We start from the raw sequence: 19490 nt of genomic DNA on the forward strand, positions 1-19490 counted from the left end.
GCTACCAAGCATTTTTATTGGTATTATTTCTATATAAAAGGCTTTAAGAAGGCCATGGTATAATTTCCTTACGTTAAGAAAAAGAACATGATTATAAAGATAAAGCTAAAATATACCTTCAGTTTTGTTTGTGGTTTGCTACAAATTGAGGCAGACTGAAAATATTTTAAATCAAGAGCAGACATTGAGTAAAAACTTTTGGCTTTGGATGGATTTGCAACATGATTAAATAAGAGTAAATTAGGTCAACCAAATCCTAATGGGAAGAAAATAAAAATACTCTATAATATTTGACCCTCAGTTTCAAAAGCCTTTCCATGATCTGGCACTACTTCAGGGTCAAGAGAACTTGTAAGAATAGTACAATGAGCACACGTAGCCTTTCCTAAAAAATACAAACCAAAAAAAGACACTTGCTTTAAAGAATCATTAATGTCAAATTTGTGACACATCCATCAAAAGTTTAATATACAGATTTTTCTTTAAAAACTGGGTTAAAAATAGCAGTGGTGGGAGGAGGGGGTAACTACTTTGACAGCATGGTTGGACCTAAAGGCTATTATGCTCAGTAAGTCTGAGAAAGACACATACCATATGATTTCATTTATATGTGGAATGTAAAAAACAGTATAAACAAAAAATTGAAACAGACTCATAGACACAGAGAACAGACTGATGGTTGCGGGGGGGGGGGGCTTGGGGGAGTGGGTGAAAAAGGTGAAGGGATTGAGAAGTGCAGCTTGGTAGTTGCAGAATAGTCACAGGGATGTAAAGCGCAGCACGGAATAAAAATAAGACTTCTCACCTACTTAAAAGGGGAAAAAAAAGACAATTTAAAACACCTGAATGCAATTATAGGCAAAAGCCTTTAATTATCCTACTTAAGGTAACTTGTACAATTGCCTTCTCTCCCCTCTTCACTAGTAACTTTATTAAAGAAGACCTGAGGCATGCTGTCATTCTACCCATTTTATACTAAACCACAAATTCCTAACAGTTTTCTTAATTAAGGTATAATTGCACTTAACGTCATTAGTTTCAGATGCACATCATAATGATTCACTATTGTATACACTGAAATCACAGTAAGTCTGGTTAACATCTGTCACCATACATAGTTTCAAATAAATTTTTTTCCTTGTGATGAGAAGTTTTAGATCTCTCTTAGCAGCTTTCAAATATGCAATACAGTCTCCGTGCTGTCCATTACATCCCCAGGATTTATAACTAGAAGTTTGTACCCTTTAACCCCTTCACTTACCCCCCCCCCCCCCATTTTTGGCAACCACTAATCTGTTCTCTGTACCTATGAACTTGTGGGGTTTTTTTGTTTGTATTTCAGATTACATACACAAGTGAGATCATCCAGTATTTGTCTTTCACTAACTGCACTTAGCATAATTCCCTCAAGGACCATCCACGTTGTTGAAAATGCAAGATTGCCTAACAGTTTGGTTGGGTTTGTTTGTTTGTTTGTTTTTTAAGATTTTGTATTATTTTTGGAGGGTGAGGGAAGGGAAAGGGAGGGGGGGAGAGAAAGGGAGAGAGGGAAACATCCATATGAGAGCAAAACAATCAGCTGCCTCCTGCATGCCCCCTACCTAGGTCTGAACTCAAAACCCAGGGAATGTGCCCTGACCAGGAATTAAACCGGCAACCTTTTGGTGCATGGGATGACACTCCACCAAGTGAGCCATACCAGCCAGGGCTTCACCATTATTTTTTTATATAGATATATTACTATTTCAAATGAAATCCTGAGGCACAAATAGTTAACTTTCCCAAGATCATACAGGGGAAGAGTGGGATAGAGATAGATGCCATCTTTTATTTCTGTTTAAAGCTATGGTGCTTTTTCTCAAACTTTTTATTTTAAAGATTTCAAAGTTACAGAGAATTAGAATAGTACAATGCACACTCATATACTTACTCTTTTTAGATTCAACACTTACCAACATTTGCCACATTTACTTTATCTCCATTTGTGTGTGTGTGAGATCATTTGAAAGTAGTATGTATTATGACACTTAAGCATCCTTTATTTTTTAAAATTCACATCAGTCCTACCTAAGACTTCCGAATCCTTTATATTCTACTCACTAATACAGGACTTCACAGTTAGGAGAAACCATAAAATAAAGGGAAAGGAGAACTGAAATTGTGCAGGAGAGTAAGGTTAGTTCAGATCTCTAATAGGTAGTTGCGTGCTCGGCACTTTGCCTATATTAAATCTATTAATTTTCAAGACAACCGTATGATGTAGGTAATCTTATCCTCACTTTACAGATGATAACCTCAGAGAGAAGTTGCCTAAGGCCACCCAACAAATATGTAGCAGAGCCCTATATAAACCTAGGCAGTTAAATATATATTTTTAAAAATTTAAAGGATGCTGAAGTGTCATGATGCCTGCTACTTTCAAGTGATTACACGTACAAGTGGAAATAAGCTAAACAGCAAGTTGGTAATTGTTGAATATCGAAGGTAAGTATATGACTGTTCACAGTCTCTGTCCTTTTGAACATTTTCAAAATAAATTATTGAGCTTGAGCTCTTTTCCACTTCATGCCTTGCGAAATACTTTGAGAGGGAAAAAGTATTTAAGGATTTTTGCCAACAAACCTTACAGACACATCGCATTTAGTGGGAAATATTTACGTGGGCACTCAACTCAAAACCACCTTTAGGTTTTTTTTCCCTTTGAACTTTTTTTTTTTTTAAGATTTATATCCCAGCCCGACAGGCAGGGGCTCAGCGATTGAGCTTCGACCTAGGATCCAGGCGATCGGGGTTCGATTCCCGGTCAGGGCACGTGCCCGAGTTGCGGCTCGGTCCCCAGTCGGGGCGCGGCTGCGGGAGGCAGCCGACCAATGACTCTCTCATCATTGATGTTTCTTGCTCTCTCTCCCTCTCCTTTCCCCTCTCTAAAATCAATAAAGATAACCCAAATCTGAACGGAACCACAGGCGCGGGAAGAATAGGGTAGGTGGGAGCCAGGCGGGGGAGGGGACCGCAGGATGTTGCCGGGCGGGGCCCAGGCGGTTCTGGGAAGTGTAGTCTCCCAGGGCTTCCCGCTCGGGCGCCGGGAGGACCTGGACAGGCTCCCAGAAGCCTCCGGGGCGGCTCCCGGGAACGCACTTCCTGGGACGCGGGGAGCGCGAGCCGGGGCGGCTCTCGGGGTGGGCGAGTGGAACGCCGCGGGCGTGAGGAACAGGTAGGTGCGGCGACGAACCGCCCGATCCCTGGGTCTTTGGCGTAAGTATTTGAGGGTTTTGTGTAAAATAGGTAACTCGAAGGGCATCAGGGACTTTGAAAAGTGCGGACCCCATTTGTGGGTATGAAAACTGAGTGAGGAGAGGTGTCTGATAGAGCTTTAAAAATCTGTTTTGTACACGGGGGCGTGGAAACGGCGCAGCGCCTTGCGGGGATCGCCGCGGGCTCGCGGCGGGGCCGGAGGGTGTGCGCTGTGCGGCTGCAAGGTGCTATTTTTGCATCACTGGCTGCCGCCGGTTGTGTAATGACGACCTGCTGGCGGATCAAGCCCCCTCTCTGTTGCTGGGCTGGGCTTGTTCTGAGAGCGCACGGCCTCCGTTGCGCTCTCTCCTATTGGCTGGAACTGAGAGCTTTTTTTCCTCCCCCTTTCCGCCAGCTCCTTGCTCCTAAGGACGCGGCTCACTGGGAGGGAGGCAGGGAGGGAGATGGGGAGGGAAGGTGGGGGTGCAGATTGCTCTGGAAGCTTCGTTTGCTTTCCTCTGAAGCCCAAGTTCTGTTACAGGCCAGACGTGGTGACCGCACGTAGAATAATTGCTCAGGGATCCTAGGGTGTGTTTTTTAATTGTGAAATGATCTCCCTTAACTTTGGAGTGAGCAGTTATGCTTGATACCTACTCAAGACACATACATTTAGAAAATAAAAATTCGATTGAAATCTCTTCCGTGCAGACCTCAGTGGGACAGCATTCTGTATGTATCATGAGCGTGATAGGGCTGGTGATAAACGCCTTAATTCAGGAAGTCATCAGGCGTTCGCGTGTGCTTTCTCATCCTACCAATGGAGATAAGGAGTATTTGAAGAGGAAGTTGTTGATGCTTTAAAAAGATATATGGAAACATATTTAAATAGCAGGTTGAGTCATTGGTGGCGCTGTAAACTCAAAAAACATTCTAGTTGCAAATTTTAGCATGCACAGTGCAGATCAACTTTGCCTAGTTTTGTGTCAGTATCCATTAAAGAGGCATAAAAGAAACATCATGAATTTATTTTACTTCCCAGACAATTAACTGCACAGTGTTTCCTCAGCCCTTTTTATTGTTTCGCTATAGTTATGAAAATGGTCTGAAAATTCATCAAATGTTTACAATTTATTGCTGTGACAATAAAGTGATTTTTATCCTTATATCTCCTATCTTCTCAAATCATCAAGTGAGAGTTGTTTTTTCTTCTATATGTTATATACAATGTGTGAATTTAAGAATAAACTGCCTTGCCTGGCTGGGCGTGGCTCAGCGGTTGAGCATCCACCTGGAGGTTCCATTCCCGGTCAGGGCACATGCCGGGGTTGAGGGCTCCATCTCCAGGCCTCGAGTGTGCAGGAGGCAGCTGATCTATGATGACCCCCTTATCATTGATGTTTATTTCTCTCTCTCCCTTCCACTCTCTGAAATCAATAAAGATATTTTTTATTTTTTTTTGAAAAAACTGCCTTTTAAAAAAACTTACTGCCCACCTTTTTGATATAACATCTCATTGGTTTTAGATGTTTGCTAATTATTTTTCCTAATCCATGTGAATCCAAATTGAGTTTTAAAGAAATAGTGTATTAATTTGGGACATTTTTTTCTATTTCTTTAGGCCCAGATCATTTCTACTCTTTGTTCAGATGTGCATATATTCTAAGTTGATTAAAGTTGTTTTAGAACTATCAAGTACCTCAAAGAGTAAGTACCTCCTTCAATTATATTTTTCTTCTTTTTGCTACCATATATCAGATGACAGGTTTTTCTCTTTTTCAACAGAATAGTTATAGGACAGACCTCCGTTGTGAGTGCAATGATTGATGAACTACAAGTTTCAAAGAAAACCCAAATTACAGGTAGAAGGGACTGCAACTGTTACCATCAAGAATTAATTTAGCTGCTGTTATGTGTCTTCTCATATAGCTATTCCTTAGTATTGTCCCTGAAAAAATATGTAGCAATGGGTCTGAATTTGTACAGCTCTTAGCCACTATTCCTGCTCCATACTTCTTTGAACTCTATTCAAAACCACAGAACAGGTATCCTTTTGAAAATATTTTTATTTGAAATGGTATTTTTGATCACCTTTCACTGTGTACCAAATTTTATTCACCTACTTCTCTGAAAGTCACTGTGGAACAGATAGTCGAATGAGCAATATGAAGTAGTGGTTTTGAAACAATCCTTACTTGATTTGGTCAGTAACTACTCCAAAGAGAATGCTCTCTCATTGTTATATGGCTGTAATCATCTGTGGGTGTTTGCTGGTAGTTCAGAAGAAAAGCATGTTACTAGCTAAAGAAAGTAATCCTGCTACTACTCGTTACAAACTTAAATTGCTGACCATATTCTGTTTAAAAAGGCCTCTACTATTCATGGTCTTGCAGCTACCTTGGGGGACATTTTACAGATGAGTATTTGAAGTTCAGAGGACATGGATATCTTGTTCAGTTTGTAAATGGTAGCTTCTGTTTGGCAGTTAGGTCTTTGATCCCTTGGGCTACAGTGCCAAGCTGTCTCTCGATGGAAACAAGCCCACGCATCATATATATATGACCCAGCTCAAGGCTGTCCCCCAGCTAGTGTTCATGAGTGTTCCTCAGATTTGTTAAAGTGTGTTCTTAGCTTTGCATATTTTCCACAGTCCCTAATAAGGGCTTTTCATATGGCAAAAAGATGATTATTTTTCCCCTCATTGCTATTTTAATAGGAAAATATAATCAATTATTTAGCTTTGATGAGCAAATATTAATATGATATATTAACCACTCTTAATGAAGAGGGGTATATCCAATGCACAGCATACTTAAGTTGAAAACATAAACAACAGCACAGTCATAATTGATTGACTCTCTAACCACTGTGTTACTTAATCACTGTTGCCAAACTTAGATATTTCTAAAAGCATAGTTTGTGTGTAAATACCTGGGAATGGCCTCATTTTTCTTGGGAAGAAAAAGAACTTTTGTTTCTTAAAAAAATGAGAGAGACTGCCAATAAAGAGTGGAAAGCAGGGGCACAGTCTAGAAGCAGCTTGGAGGGTTTACAACATGGACTATGAATGAATGGGACTGTTGTTAATACAGCAAATTTATAACTTTCTCTCTGTATCCTGACCATACTCATGTGGACCTTTCATTTGTTTGTTTGTTCATTCATTTAACAATAATTGAGTGCATTCTATGTGCCAGTGTTGGACACAGTGAATAAAACAGAAGGCTCTCTGTCCTCCTGGAATTCACAGTCTGGTGGGAAAGATAAATACTGAGCAAGGAATTATAAGCACAATTGCTGCTACCAAAGGAAAAGTACAAAGGTGCTACCAGAGCATCTAACCAGGGCAGGGGAAGATTAAAGAGAAAGGGGGGGAGGGCAGGGTTAGGGCCAGGCAACTAGGAACTGGAAAGATGAATTCGTGTTAGCTAAGCAAAGAATAGGATAGGATTAAGAAAGTTCTAGGGGGAAGAATAGCATGAGGAAAAGACCTTAGCCAATTTAAAAAGTGGAAAATTTGAGAAGTGAAAAGCGGTATAGCTATATAGATGATAGTGTGTAAGGTGGGAGAGTGACAAGTAAAAAGATTGAGAATTTGGCAGGACCAGATGGTGGGATTTGAAACTTTAAAAACTTTATTCTGAGGGAAATAGGAAGTCACTGAATGGTAAGAAATGTAGTGATATGATCAGATTTGCATTTGAAAAAAAATTATTCTTGATTCAAAATTAGTTGGTGCACAGCACAAGAGTGGAAGTTTCTTTCCTTCTCAATACAAACAAATCTTAACCCAAGAGTCAGGATTACTTTCAGTTTTAAATCACTAAACGTATTCATTCTCCCAACTATCCCTACAAAGTGTTACTTCATCCTTTTAGTAGGATATATGACTTACCAAATCATACGTATATGGAGTTAAGAACAGCATAAAAAATAAAGCAGCCAAAGAAAGATACAAAGAACAAGGACATTAATTCCATCACTGAGGTTGAAACTCAGCTAAAGAATTGAGATTAATAGTATTTCCCTTCTGAAAAAGTGCTGTATCCCTGTTGGCTTTGTAAATAGGACTTTTAGGTAATCTCTGCGATCTGAGCTAAGAATGCTTCAGCAAAAGCAAGTTCAGGGGACTGGTATATCACTTGTATTGATTTGATACAGGATAAATTTGAACATACTTTATACTGAAATATTGACTGTTTATTAGTGTCATTTGATAGTCTGTAGACTAAGAAATACAGGAATTTATTAACCATAAAGTGGTTCATCTTGATCTTGTTTCTCATTCCATTTGCGTTGTAGGAAGCAGTAGTACAGGGCAGTTTGGAGAAATCTCAATTACCTTGTTGCTCCAAGGACCTGTCCCCTACCTCTGAAAGCAAGAAGGAATTATGATTGGGTTAGGACTCTGAACAAGTTATCTGAAGGTGTTCTGAAGCTTTGAAAGAAACAGAGGGATCCTTTTTCTTATGTTTCACATCTTTGATCAACTCATCATTGTCTTTCATTGCTCAGTCTTTTTCTAACCCTGAATAATACATTTTTGTAAATAGGTACACTTTATTGGTTCACTTTGCTTAATTCAAAACAATAATTACTTGAGATGTAGTAATCATACAACTGCTTTCACTATCAGTATTTTGAGCTCTTATAAAACAGCATATTCTTTCCCTCAATCTGACTGTTAACATATTGGGGCGAGGTCCAGCTCTTAGTGGCCTTATTGTTCCTCCTGGGCCTGACACAGTGTTTTTGCATGTGCTAGATACTGGGTAAATACCTGTTGAATGAATGATTGCTTAGCAATGGCTACTTCCTTGTTCAATTCTGCATTATCGATAGCCTACCTTAGTGTTACTGAACAGAAAAAAGTTTGTCCACCTGATCCTAGCAGAGCCAAACACTAGACACTGAGAATTGGAATGGAGAAATACTGGCTTTTATTATGAATGGTCCCACCCAGGAAAATAGGAAGCTAATACTCAAAAGCTCAAACTCCTCGATGGCGTGTAGGTTACAGATTATATAGAGCAAAATCACAAGACATCATGGGTTAGGAGGTTCAGAGTTGTGCTGGGAGCCGATTGGTCAGAAGTGAGGTAAGGGTAATAAATCATTTCTTGAGGTCTTGACGACAGTTCTAAGATCTGTTCTGGTATCCCTTTATCTGATTCATGGGAAAGTAGCCAGGGGGTTGTTTCACCGTAGGGCTCAGGGTCTGAAACACAATTTAGATCAAGATGTTATCTTTAGCCTGTCATTTGTTAGGTCTAGGCTACTACTATCTTCTGGTGCCTCAGGAGTTGCTGGTTATCTGGGAAAAAGGCTGTGTCTCAGGGATGGATGGATGGATGGATGGATGGATGGATGGATGGATGGATGGATGGATGGATGGATGGATGGAGATGATAGATGATAGATGATAGATGGATAGATAGATAGATAGATAGATAGATAGATAGATAGATAGATAGACATAGATATATAGATATATATGGAGAGAGAAAGAGGAGAAAGAGAGGTGGTTTTTAGAGGTAGGATTTAAACCTAAATTTAATTAAAGTAAAAAGAACCCTCGGTTTCATTTGTTGACTTTTCCAGTGTAAATATTCTCAAACTTGCACCAGAGCTTCCATTGCTGAACCAAGGTGGTTGGTTGCTAAATTTAAGCAAGACGGTTTTTCCCCCCAAATAAGGACTATATTTTTTTTGTTTTGTTTTTACCCATAACATTTTTTTAAAACAGTTGCTACCTCTGGTCATATTGACAGAAAGGAACATGATAAACAAGTAGTAAACTTAGAACTAATTATGCTTAAAAAATGGTCACTTGTGCTTAAACTCTGATTTTATATTGTACACTTACATATGTATGTACAGGTATGTGTGTAAACACACCTATATTTTCTGCTACTAAAATTGTTCCTGGTTTATATGATTAGATTAAATATACAAATACATCATTTTCTAAAGAACATTGTGCTTCCCATTTGAACACATCTGGCCAAGTCCTCACCCAGTTTCGTAGCATGTTGGTCATGTTCTTTCCGACCTCTGAACTCCTGAAATGCTACCCCGTCATCTCAGTAGGTCATATTTGATTCAGCAAAAGATAATAATGGATTCTCTAAACCTATACTGTATCCAGAAGTAAGAATATCATCAACCTTGCTGCTTTGTCATCATCTGACTAAAAGAAGTAAATGTACTACCTTATTAAAGTATAAAGTAGTCTGTTCTGTTGCCTTGTAGGGGGCATGATAGAAGGCAGAGACAATTTATTCGAGCTGTGTCCGGAGAGTGAGTTTCAAACTTTTGAGGAAATTAAAGCTTAATAAGATACCGGTTTTTATGGTTTGTCATATACAGAAAAAGAACACAGCCTTTTAACTTGGGATGAGAGAAAGGCCTGGCAGCTTTTCTTCTTTTCCTTATAATAGCAATAATAGAGATAGGTTATCATTACTTCAGAAATCTTAGTGTTCATCTTATATGAGCAGTAACAGTGTAATAAGCAGTGGTAGTATATTAACATACTTACCAATAACCAGTAGTATGATAAACTGCAAAGCATGCAAGTCATCTTGAGGCAGCCAGGAAGCAGCTGGGCAGAATAATTTCAGGGACTTTTTCATGTCTTTTCATTTGACTGACTCACTGGAGAGGAGTTCATTTGTGTTTTGTAATTTTCTGGTGTGCCTAGCATAAAAGAATGAGATGTTTGCTTTTTCTTGTTTTTTGAACTGCTGCAGTGTGCCAAACATTGAGCTGGTCCCTGAGAAGTGATTGACATTTGCCTTGCACTTCCAACGTGCCAGGCATGTTTTAAGCACTTGACATTATATTAACTCATTAAATACTTAGAACAGTTCTGTGAGGTAGGTCCTGTTATTTTTCACATTTTATGGATGAGGAAAATGAGGCACGGAGAAGTTTGTATCTGACCCAAGGTCACTCGGCTAGTAAGTGAGGAGGTGGGGATTAGAACCCAGGCTGTCTGCCTCAGCATCTGCCCTCAACCATTCTGCTTTCCTGTGGTGCTTCTTTCACTACATCTTTGTCTTTTATGAGCTGCCTTCACCTCTGTTGTGCACTAGTCTCATTTTACATTTGCATGAGCATTTGAGGCTGAACTTACAGTGTTTGTAATTAATGGTTGTTGAATGCCCTGACCCTATATGTTTGAGTGCCTGACACATGAAAGTATTTAATTTATGTGTGTGGAATGCTTATTGACAACCAAGAGGATTTAAGATGTGTTAAGAGAATTCGAAATTAATTTGGTTGTTCCTGTGATTCGCTGTGAAGATACTCATGTCTAAAGACTTTAGTTGCTATGTGACCCAGTCAGCGGTAATTGTGGTATGTGTATGCCTGTGTGTGTGTGTGTGCGCGCACCTGTGCTTTGAGGTGTCACACACATGTATTTATAAACATTTTTATTGTACATATAGAGGCTATAAGGATAGAATTTTCTCTTTTTGATGACATCATTAGTTATGTTGCCAATCAGCACCACCTTTTTCCACTCTGCTCTTCTGTTCTCTCATGATTTGTCCTCTTGTGTGTGGCCCCCCTAGTCTGACTGACAGCACTGCTCAAGCCTGCCTGCCTGCCATGGGCTGTCGGGATGTCCATGCAGCCACAGTCCTCTCCTTCCTGTGTGGAATCGCCTCAGTAGCAGGCCTCTTTGCGGGGACTCTGCTTCCCAACTGGAGAAAATTACGACTGATCACATTCAACAGAAATGAGAAGAACCTGACTGTCTACACGGGCCTGTGGGTGAAGTGTGCCCGATACGATGGGAGCAGTGACTGCCTGATGTACGACACTACTTGGTATTCATCAGTTGACCAGCTGGACCTGCGGGTCCTCCAGTTTGCCTTGCCCCTCAGCATCCTAATCGCAATGGGTGCCCTGCTGCTCTGCCTGATTGGAATGTGTAACACAGCTTTCAGGTCTTCGGTGCCCAACATCAAACTGGCCAAGTGTCTGGTCAATAGTGCAGGCTGCCACCTGGTGGCAGGGCTGCTGTTTTTCCTGGCAGGTACTGTGAGCCTCTCCCCATCCATCTGGGTCTTCTTTTACAACACCCATCTGAACAGGAAGTTTGAGCCAGTCTTTACATTTGACTATGCAGTGTATGTCACAATCGCTAGTGCTGGGGGCCTGTTTATGACTTCCCTGCTGCTGTTTATTTGGTATTGTGCCTGCAAATCTTTGCCTTCTCCTTTCTGGCAACCACTCTACTCCCATCCTCCCAGTATGCATACTTACTCACAGCCCTATTCAGCACGCTCCCGCCTCTCTGCCATTGAAATTGACATTCCAGTAGTTTCACACACCACCTAATGGAGAAATAGTTGTTAAAGGAAACATTTAGCCTCACATTTCCCTTGTACAAGGAGCTGTTTTGGACCAATATACATTTTCCTTTGTTTCTGACCAGTCTATGAAGCCAAATTTGTATGTCCTGGTAGAATGAAGTGCTGCTAGTTTTATGAAAAGTACATTATTTTAAATGTGAATCATTCCTTTTATCTTGCTTCTTATGCTAGGAGGATTTTTTACCTCTATATTGATGTCTGGTCAGTAATTCAAGTGGAAAGGACCTGTGTCTCAATTGAGGTGATTTAGAGCAACATAGTAGTGTAAAAAATGGTGGCTAAGAGAAGCTTTTGTATGTGATCTTTACAAATATTTCAGAATATGTATTGTCTTTTTTTCTATAATACCTTAAACCAGTTTAAAAAAAAGGCAATTTCAGATATAAGAAATTTCTTTCAGGTAATGGTAATTAATAATCTTTACAGTAGTCAGACTACCAGCTTAAGGCTGTGACTTTTCTTAGTTCTCTCGGGGCCAACTGCATTGGTTAGAGTTAGGTATTTTGAAGATTACTTTCTTTTGTGAATTCCTTATCTTCTACCTCATGCCAGTGTTTAAAAATAAAATGCATTTTAAGTGATACCAGAGAAAATAAGCCAAACATTTTAAATACCTATTAGTATGGATAACAGTTAACAATTTTAAGAGTTAATGATTCTATAAATTATATTCTTGTAGTTAAAATGTGCCATGAGATGGACTGGTGCTTCCTCTGAGGCAGAAAAACATTTTTTTACAGATATCATCCACTAAGTGGTACTCATGCCCATGTATAATCTCTTAGTAACTAAGGAAAAAAATAAAAGAGGCCCAAGTGGCTTGCTCTCTTTTAGGCAGTGTCCGGGGACAAGCATCTGTTCTTCAGTGACAAACATCAGAGGTTCACTCTCATTACTGCCTTTTGAGTGATGGGCGAAGTAAGGTATGGCTTCACCATGACCACATTCACTCTTGACTCAGCTCCTTCATTGCGTATTTCCTTGAGCATATATCTTTGCCCAACATGTTAGTAGTTACTATAGAGGATACATGAAAAGTGTGAGACCTTGTCCCATTCACTAAAAAATTTTGATAGAGAAGTTCAAACTATTATCTGACAATTAGGGAAGAGTCTGACATCATTGGTAGCTGCTCGTAACTCCTCAGTCATTGATCCAGGAATATATTTCAACCAGAGACATGGCTTTCTGGTAGACAAACTTATTGTACAATGCTAGCAATATTCTGGAGCCTAGAAATTCAATTCATTGGATCCTTTAGAGCACCTACCGTAGCTGAGACACTGTAATAACATTATGTAAGATTCATGAGAATGGGCAAAAGCAGTAGAGAAACTGTTTACTTTTCACCTCTGAAAGTATGGTGATGTATTGAAGGAGGAGAATTTAAAATCTCTTCGAATGGGCTAACATTTAGATGAAACCATGTTAATACTGAGATGAATGCTTAGAAATTCAGGGATATTGGGTCTTTACCCTTGTGAATTTGAGCTGCTTACTTAATTGGTGTAATTTGCTACACATCAGTACTGTGTTCATAAGGATTTTGTTCTATTAACCATTAACCATTACTGGACTGTTTTAACATTCCACAAACAGCTAGTTGCATGGTAAATAGGTTCTTATGCCTCTTTACAAATCTGGAGTATGATTCTGGTACTTCTGTGGATGTAAGTGGTACTTTTATTTTTTCTAATTCCAACACTAGTTTATGTATATAGCAAATAAACCCAGGTCTATCATTTCTAAATGCTGTTAGGAGAAAGCATGCACGGCTGTGGGTTTTTAGTTACAGCTCCTGATTTCCTTCAGTTCTGTTCCTTTTAACTCTTGTCAGATTGAGCTAAATCTTGGTCATTCCAAGACAATGGCAGGTAGAATTTTGAGATTAATGTTAATTTACCCCTTTGCTAATTAATTTCAGTCCCCTCACTAACTTTGCCCAGAAGTGTCAGGAATTCCACTATCTCCCTGTTCTTTGTGTAAACAATGTTAAAGAAAAGTAGACTCAACCATTAATATATCACACAGTTTTTAGTCCAAGGGATCGTAACTATAAATGCTAACCTTTTCCTACAAGAATGTTTTGGATTTTTTTCCTACTCTGTAGCCTTAAGTCAGTATTTATTATAGATTCATTAGACAAAAGAAACAGCTGTTTCCCTTTTTGTCTCTACTATTTCAGATTTGCGATCAGTAGCTATTCTTCAAAGCCATCAAAGGAAAGCAAGTATTTATAATTTTTTTTGTGTGTAACTTTTGAGCACTCATCAGGCTGTCATTGTGATGGGGGATCTTTTTTTGTTACAAGCCATTAATATTAAGGGCCTTTTACAGAAGCCAGCTTGAAAAGCAACCTTAAATGTGGTATGATGCACCAGATTTGGTTTATCCAGCCATGGGAGAAAGAACCCTGTTTACTTGTAAATATTCACTGTAATAGATCATATGTTTGTTGTAAGCTGCAATGTAAAACCTCAATAAAACTGCACTGTACTTCTTGATGTTATTAAAAGATGTATTTTTACAAGTTTCTGATTCTATCTTCATTTTCCTCAGTGCTTTAAGGTAAAACATTTTGAAAAATGTTTTTCAAATATGTGCAAATTTAAAGACACAGCCCCATTTAAAGCTATATAGAATAGCAATTGGAAAACTGGATTTATTATTTCAGAAGCATCAGAACCCTTTATTCGTTTCTAAGAGTCGTCCTAGGAGTTTACTGGACTGTTTAACATCCATGAAAAAGCACTAAGGGCAATCAGTGTGCCAGATTTGCCTCATCAGTGGAGTTACCTAATGGACTGTGATTTTGGAGACTGGGAGTTACCAAATGGTTAAATAGAGGACCTTTCCTTACTCTGCAGAACTTGAGGTTGCCAGGAGAAGTGGTCCTGACAGGTAAGTCACCTTAAAGTTTCTGAAATCAGGGATGAGCTTTTGGTGTTTTGGATGACAGCTTCCTGGGATAGTTCTCACGTACGTGTACTCCTCACTGGGCCCTCGGGACCTTAGATGGCAGAGCCATGTGTTGCACTGGAAGCCCAAGGCTGCTTCAGGCAGGGTGACTAACACACCACAATGTGGAGTCCGCCCCTCAGTTGGACAGGCTCACTGAGGGTGACTAAATGCTTGCACATCCTTTCGTGCTAACCGGATTCACAAGAGGCTGATTCACCAACCAGGAATGAGAACTATAGATTACTTGCATCCACTATGCGAGACCAGTGTTTAAAAGTACACCCTACGCAGAGCTCCTTGGAGAAAAGACTGATTCTAGTCCTGGCTAGGAAAGTACAAGATGAGCCCAACACGTTCTTCCAGAAAGTGAGGAAATGCTCAAAGAATGATGGAGACTTATCGAGTTACAGAGGAGCCAGCCCCAAGAGGCCCTCACTGACCGAGTCTGGGAAATCCGAGCATCAGAACGAATAATAGTAATGGGTTATAACCCACTGAATAACGCAGAACTCCATGTGTCCCTACTGCAATAAACAGGCAGAGAGGGAAGAAAAGCAGCGTGTCACAGTAAGACAACCGCCTTCCGACCCAGGAAGGTTCTGTGTCCGTGCGGGGCACACAGAGCCCTTTACTCCTCCCTGCAAGACTGTGGGACTCAGAGAAAAAGCTCAGTTACAGCCTGCCTAGTACTCATATCCAAATCTCATGTTGACAGGGAACTTGGGCTTGTTTCTTGCATTTTGTTTGGAAATATTCCAGCATTCCAGACTGTCCTGTAAAACAAATTCTTCAGTAAATTTTGAGGAACTAAGTAAGATGGTGGGTGAGGGAAGGAGAGAGAGTTTTCCGTATGAAAAACCCATTTTGTATGAAAAACCCAGTGCAGCTGGGTCCTGTTAGCAGGAGACTAGTAATCATGATTTTGAAGGGTCTTTGTTCACTAAAATCCTCCATAGATAGAGTGTGTGTGTGCAAGTCTCCAGGGTTTTGCTTTCTAGGAAAAGGTAGCAGCTTTTCATGAAGAGAAAAGGCATTACCAGTACTTGAACTGCATTATATCAGTGGCTTCTCTCCAAGATTCACACTCATCAGTTTGAAGGGATACTTCTGGTAAATCAGGATAATTCAGTTGTATTTTAACATAATGTTTCCTCTACCCCCATGGCCCTTTTCTTGCCTTCACTCTCAGGCTAACTCTGTGGTCCAGAAGGTCCCAGTGGGGATTTTAGCACCAGGAGACTGCTGCAGGGAGTGGGAAGGCCCAGGGCCTGGCAGCCCCACTCTGGGGTGAACAGGAAGCCCATCTTCCCCCTCGCTGGCCATGTGAATGAGGGCTTTGGCTCAACTGCCCTGTCGTGTTTCCAACCTGCTAACCTGCTCCTGGCCACTGGAGCCAGGTGGTACTGGCCAACTGTGCACCTCCTCCCAACTCCCTGTTCAGTGACACCAGTTACTTGAAACTGGCCATGGTGGAAATATTTATGCCACAGAAATGGACAAATTCTACAAGTTACAATCTATTTCTCTCTTTTTCTTCTTTTCTTCTCCCTCTTTTTCCCTCCCTCCCTCCCTTTACTTTTGAGAGCTGTTTGTGAAACATTTACCAGCACACACCATTGTTCAGGCAAGATTAATTTGCTGATGTAATAAGAGATTAAAACGCATAAGGCACTTTGGCAGCCCAGAAGAGAGGAATTTATTTCCCTAGGTGGGATTCACTTACCTATCTGACTTCCTCCAGCTCACTACCTATAAACTGCCTTTCGCAAAAACATGAACCATATTTCTGCCTTTGGAACTTTTTATGGATTATTCCTCTGTCCACATAGCTCTGTCCTTCAGGTCTCTTGGGTCTTCTTGGCCACAGTATTTAAAATCGTATCCAACAATATTCCCCTAAAACACAAATGATTTCCTGATGCCTTCTCTGTTTCATTGTTCTGCATAGCATTTATCACTGTCAGTGACCATAAAACTTTACTCATTTGTTCAATTGGTCTACTTTCACTAAAATTTAAGCAGCATAAGGGCAGGAATTTTTGTCTGTTATATGCATCTCCAGTGTCCAAACAGTGGTTGGCTTTTGGTAGAGACCCATAAATGTTTGTTAAATAAATGATTAAGTTAAAAAAGATTAACTTGCTGAACTTCAGGTTAGTTGATGAGGAAATTAGGAATCGTATCAAGTGCTGAGAGCTGTAAAACTTTATCTGTGATAAGGGATTCTGTTTCCAGCATTGCCCCATTTCCCTCCCCACCACCAATCCATCCTAAAGACAGGAAACAGAATGAACTTAACAAAATGCAAATATGAATAATCTCTCCCCTACTTAAAATAATTCAGCAGCCACCTGTCAGAACAGAGTCTAAGTTCTAAGTTTGAATGGAAGGCCTTGTGCAGTAGCACATACAGGAGAACATCAAAGAACATAGAGCCAGGAAAAAAAAACTGCTTGGCATAGCACAGTGACCCAGGAGTTATCTAGAAGGAAGTTTTTCTTGCTGTGCTCATAGCTAATAAGGCTCTTAGCAATTATTGACACTATCTCACAAGTCGAATGTAACAAAGAATGCAAATTTAATAAGAGGGAAATTCCTCTTCAGGGACCACTAGATTGGCCACATTCCTTATTCAGGGAATTTCTGTTTCCTTTATGATGGAAAGAGTGACCTGATAAGTGGGATAACTAGCCTTTAAGATGCCCCCAATGGTCCTTGCCTCCTGGTGTTCATACCCTTGTGTGGTTCCATCCCACACTGAGTGGGGCTGACCTCAGTTACCAGTGAGATTTTGCAGAAATGGTAGTATGTGACTTCTGAGGTTATTGGTCATAAAAGACATTGTAGCTTCTGCCTTTCTCTCTTGGATCACTTGCTTTGGAGGAAGCCAGCTGCCATGCTGTGAAGACAGGCACAGCCCCATGGTTATCATAGGAGGAATGGAGGCCTCCTCCCAACACCCAGTATCAATTTACCAGCCATGTATGTAGGAGAGCTATGTCGGCAGCAGATTTCCTCCACCCCAGTCGAACATTCAGATGACTGCAGCCTGATAGACCCTAAGCCAGAATCACCAGCTAAGCTGCCCCCAACTTTCTGACCCACACAAACTGTGGAAATAATGCTTATTGCCTTAAGGTTCTAAGTTTTGGGGGGTGATTTGTTACACAGCAATAGATGACTAATATAAAGAGCTAAAGCAAATGCAGGGGATCAATTTTGAGGTGTTGTGATATCATAAAACATCTCTCGCAATCCCAGATTCCCTTGGAAAGTGCTGAATTTTTATTGCCAATATGTGATAAAACAGTCTAATCTGAAGCCTGTATGTTGGGGGTTAAAAGTGAGAAAGATCTGATCTGAGCTTTGGTTGGGAGCAGAGTTCTCTAATTTTGGTTAGGTTGTGAGTGACTGCTGATGTCACCAGAGAAATAAACTGAAGAATAAACATACATGGAGTTTGGGGTAGAAGTTAAATACATTTACAGTCCAACAAATCTGATACTCATAGTAATTATATGGTTACCAGGAACAAATAAACCGTAAGTATAAAAAACACATCATTTATTTTTGTCCATCTGATTATTTCTGGGGTCATTCCTTCAGGAAGAAAACTAAACTGATAGTTTCCTAGGTAGGAGAGGAAATAGCTGATTCTAAGACTCATTAGGCAGTTGAGTTGGCAAGCAATACCTCCCACTACTAGAAAAAAGGTTTGGGACACGGAAGCTAAGTTGTATTGACATTTCAGTACAGTGAATGTAATCTGATTGTCTTGCTAACAGTTGGCCTGAAAAGGGGGCCAAACTAGGTGGTTTAGGGCTCCAGAGGGGAGAGGCCTAAGGACACTGAGCTCCTTGGTTGGGAAATAAAGGAGAGAAGAAAATGTGACCAAAGTAGAAAATGGCACAACCATGAAAGCACCAGAAGCCAACTTCTCTTTTCAGGCTGCTTCTGTCTCCACCCAGCCTAATCAACTTCCCAGTCGCTAAGGTGGAACAAGCCATAAATGCAGAAGTAGAGTGGGGAGAGCCTAGTAAACTTTCCCAGGTAGAGCCACGATGCCCATGGAATTAAGGTAGCTTTGATAGGGAGCAGAGCAGGAAATAAGAATTTCCCAACATTTCGTGGTAGCAGAAGTGTCTGTAGTTCAGCTGAAGTCCAGGGAAATTCTGCGTCCTTAGAAGTGATATCATGAAGGAATGATGCACAAAAATTCACTTTATTCAGAGTACAAAAGTATGTATTAAGGAAGTAAAGGAGTCAAACTTTTAAGATGTGGAGAGAAAAATGGCAAAGAAAAATCATCTTAATGTTTTACTTAAAAATCCTGCTACTGTCAGTCACATATCAAGAAATTGGCAGCCTATCTTTCTGTGTTTGTTTATATTTTTGTTTCTACAGATGCCTCTGAGTTTTTTGTTAGAAGCAAAGTCACTGAGACTGCCAAGAGAATTAGCAACACAGACATGAATCATACCATGGGCAGTTAGGAGGCACCCCTCCCCACTTCCCACTTGTATCTGTGCCTTTTGAAGGAATTATGACTTCAGGGCAGGACTGGCTTCACAGGCAAAAGACCTGCACAGTCACACAAAGCCCTGTGCTCAGAAGGGTCCTGCTCTTAGTTTAATATTCAGTGGTCACTATCTTGAAATTCTTCATTTTTGAACAAGGGGTCCTGCATTTTCATTTGGGTCTGGACTCCACAAATTATGTAGCTGGTTGTGCATGAGAGCACTCAGGAAGGGAATACAGCGGCTCTGGATGCATGCAGAACTGTGATTTTATCCAAACTGCCTCTTGCTATGCAGTAGGAAAAGTACTTCGATTTCCATCTGCAGCAAGGACAATGCCATCTTACTCCTACAGTTATTACTGTAAGAATTAGGTATTTTTGTGAAGAAAGGC

General features: G+C 40.3%; 1 protein-coding gene across 2 annotated transcripts; it reads left to right on the top strand.

Annotated features, from left to right (window-relative positions):
- The first annotated feature begins 3142 nt into the window (after positions 1-3142).
- Positions 3143-14148, top strand: CLDN12 (claudin 12). Of its 2 annotated transcripts, XM_016218895.2 has the most exons (3): positions 3143-3214; positions 4853-4938; positions 10812-14148. In XM_016218895.2, exon 3 carries the CDS (start codon positions 10849-10851, stop codon positions 11581-11583), a length of 735 nt encoding a protein of 244 aa, XP_016074381.1. In that variant the 5' UTR covers positions 3143-3214; positions 4853-4938; positions 10812-10848; the 3' UTR covers positions 11584-14148. The 2 variants fall into 2 exon arrangements, with proteins under 2 accessions (XP_016074381.1, XP_016074383.1); XM_016218897.2 differs by lacking the exons at positions 3143-3214; positions 4853-4938 and adding an exon at positions 4952-5093.
- The last annotated feature ends 5342 nt before the right edge of the window (positions 14149-19490 follow it).

Source organism: Miniopterus natalensis, chromosome 10, assembly GCF_054644295.1.
Source record: "Miniopterus natalensis isolate mMinNat1 chromosome 10, mMinNat1.hap1, whole genome shotgun sequence".
In the NCBI taxonomy this organism is placed as follows: Eukaryota; Metazoa; Chordata; class Mammalia; order Chiroptera; family Miniopteridae; genus Miniopterus; species Miniopterus natalensis.

Excerpts from the sequence above, each read along its gene's own strand:
- CLDN12 (XM_016218895.2), top strand. The coding sequence starts at position 10,849 with ATGGGCTGTCGGGATGTCCATGCAGCCACAGTCCTCTCCTTCCTGTGT.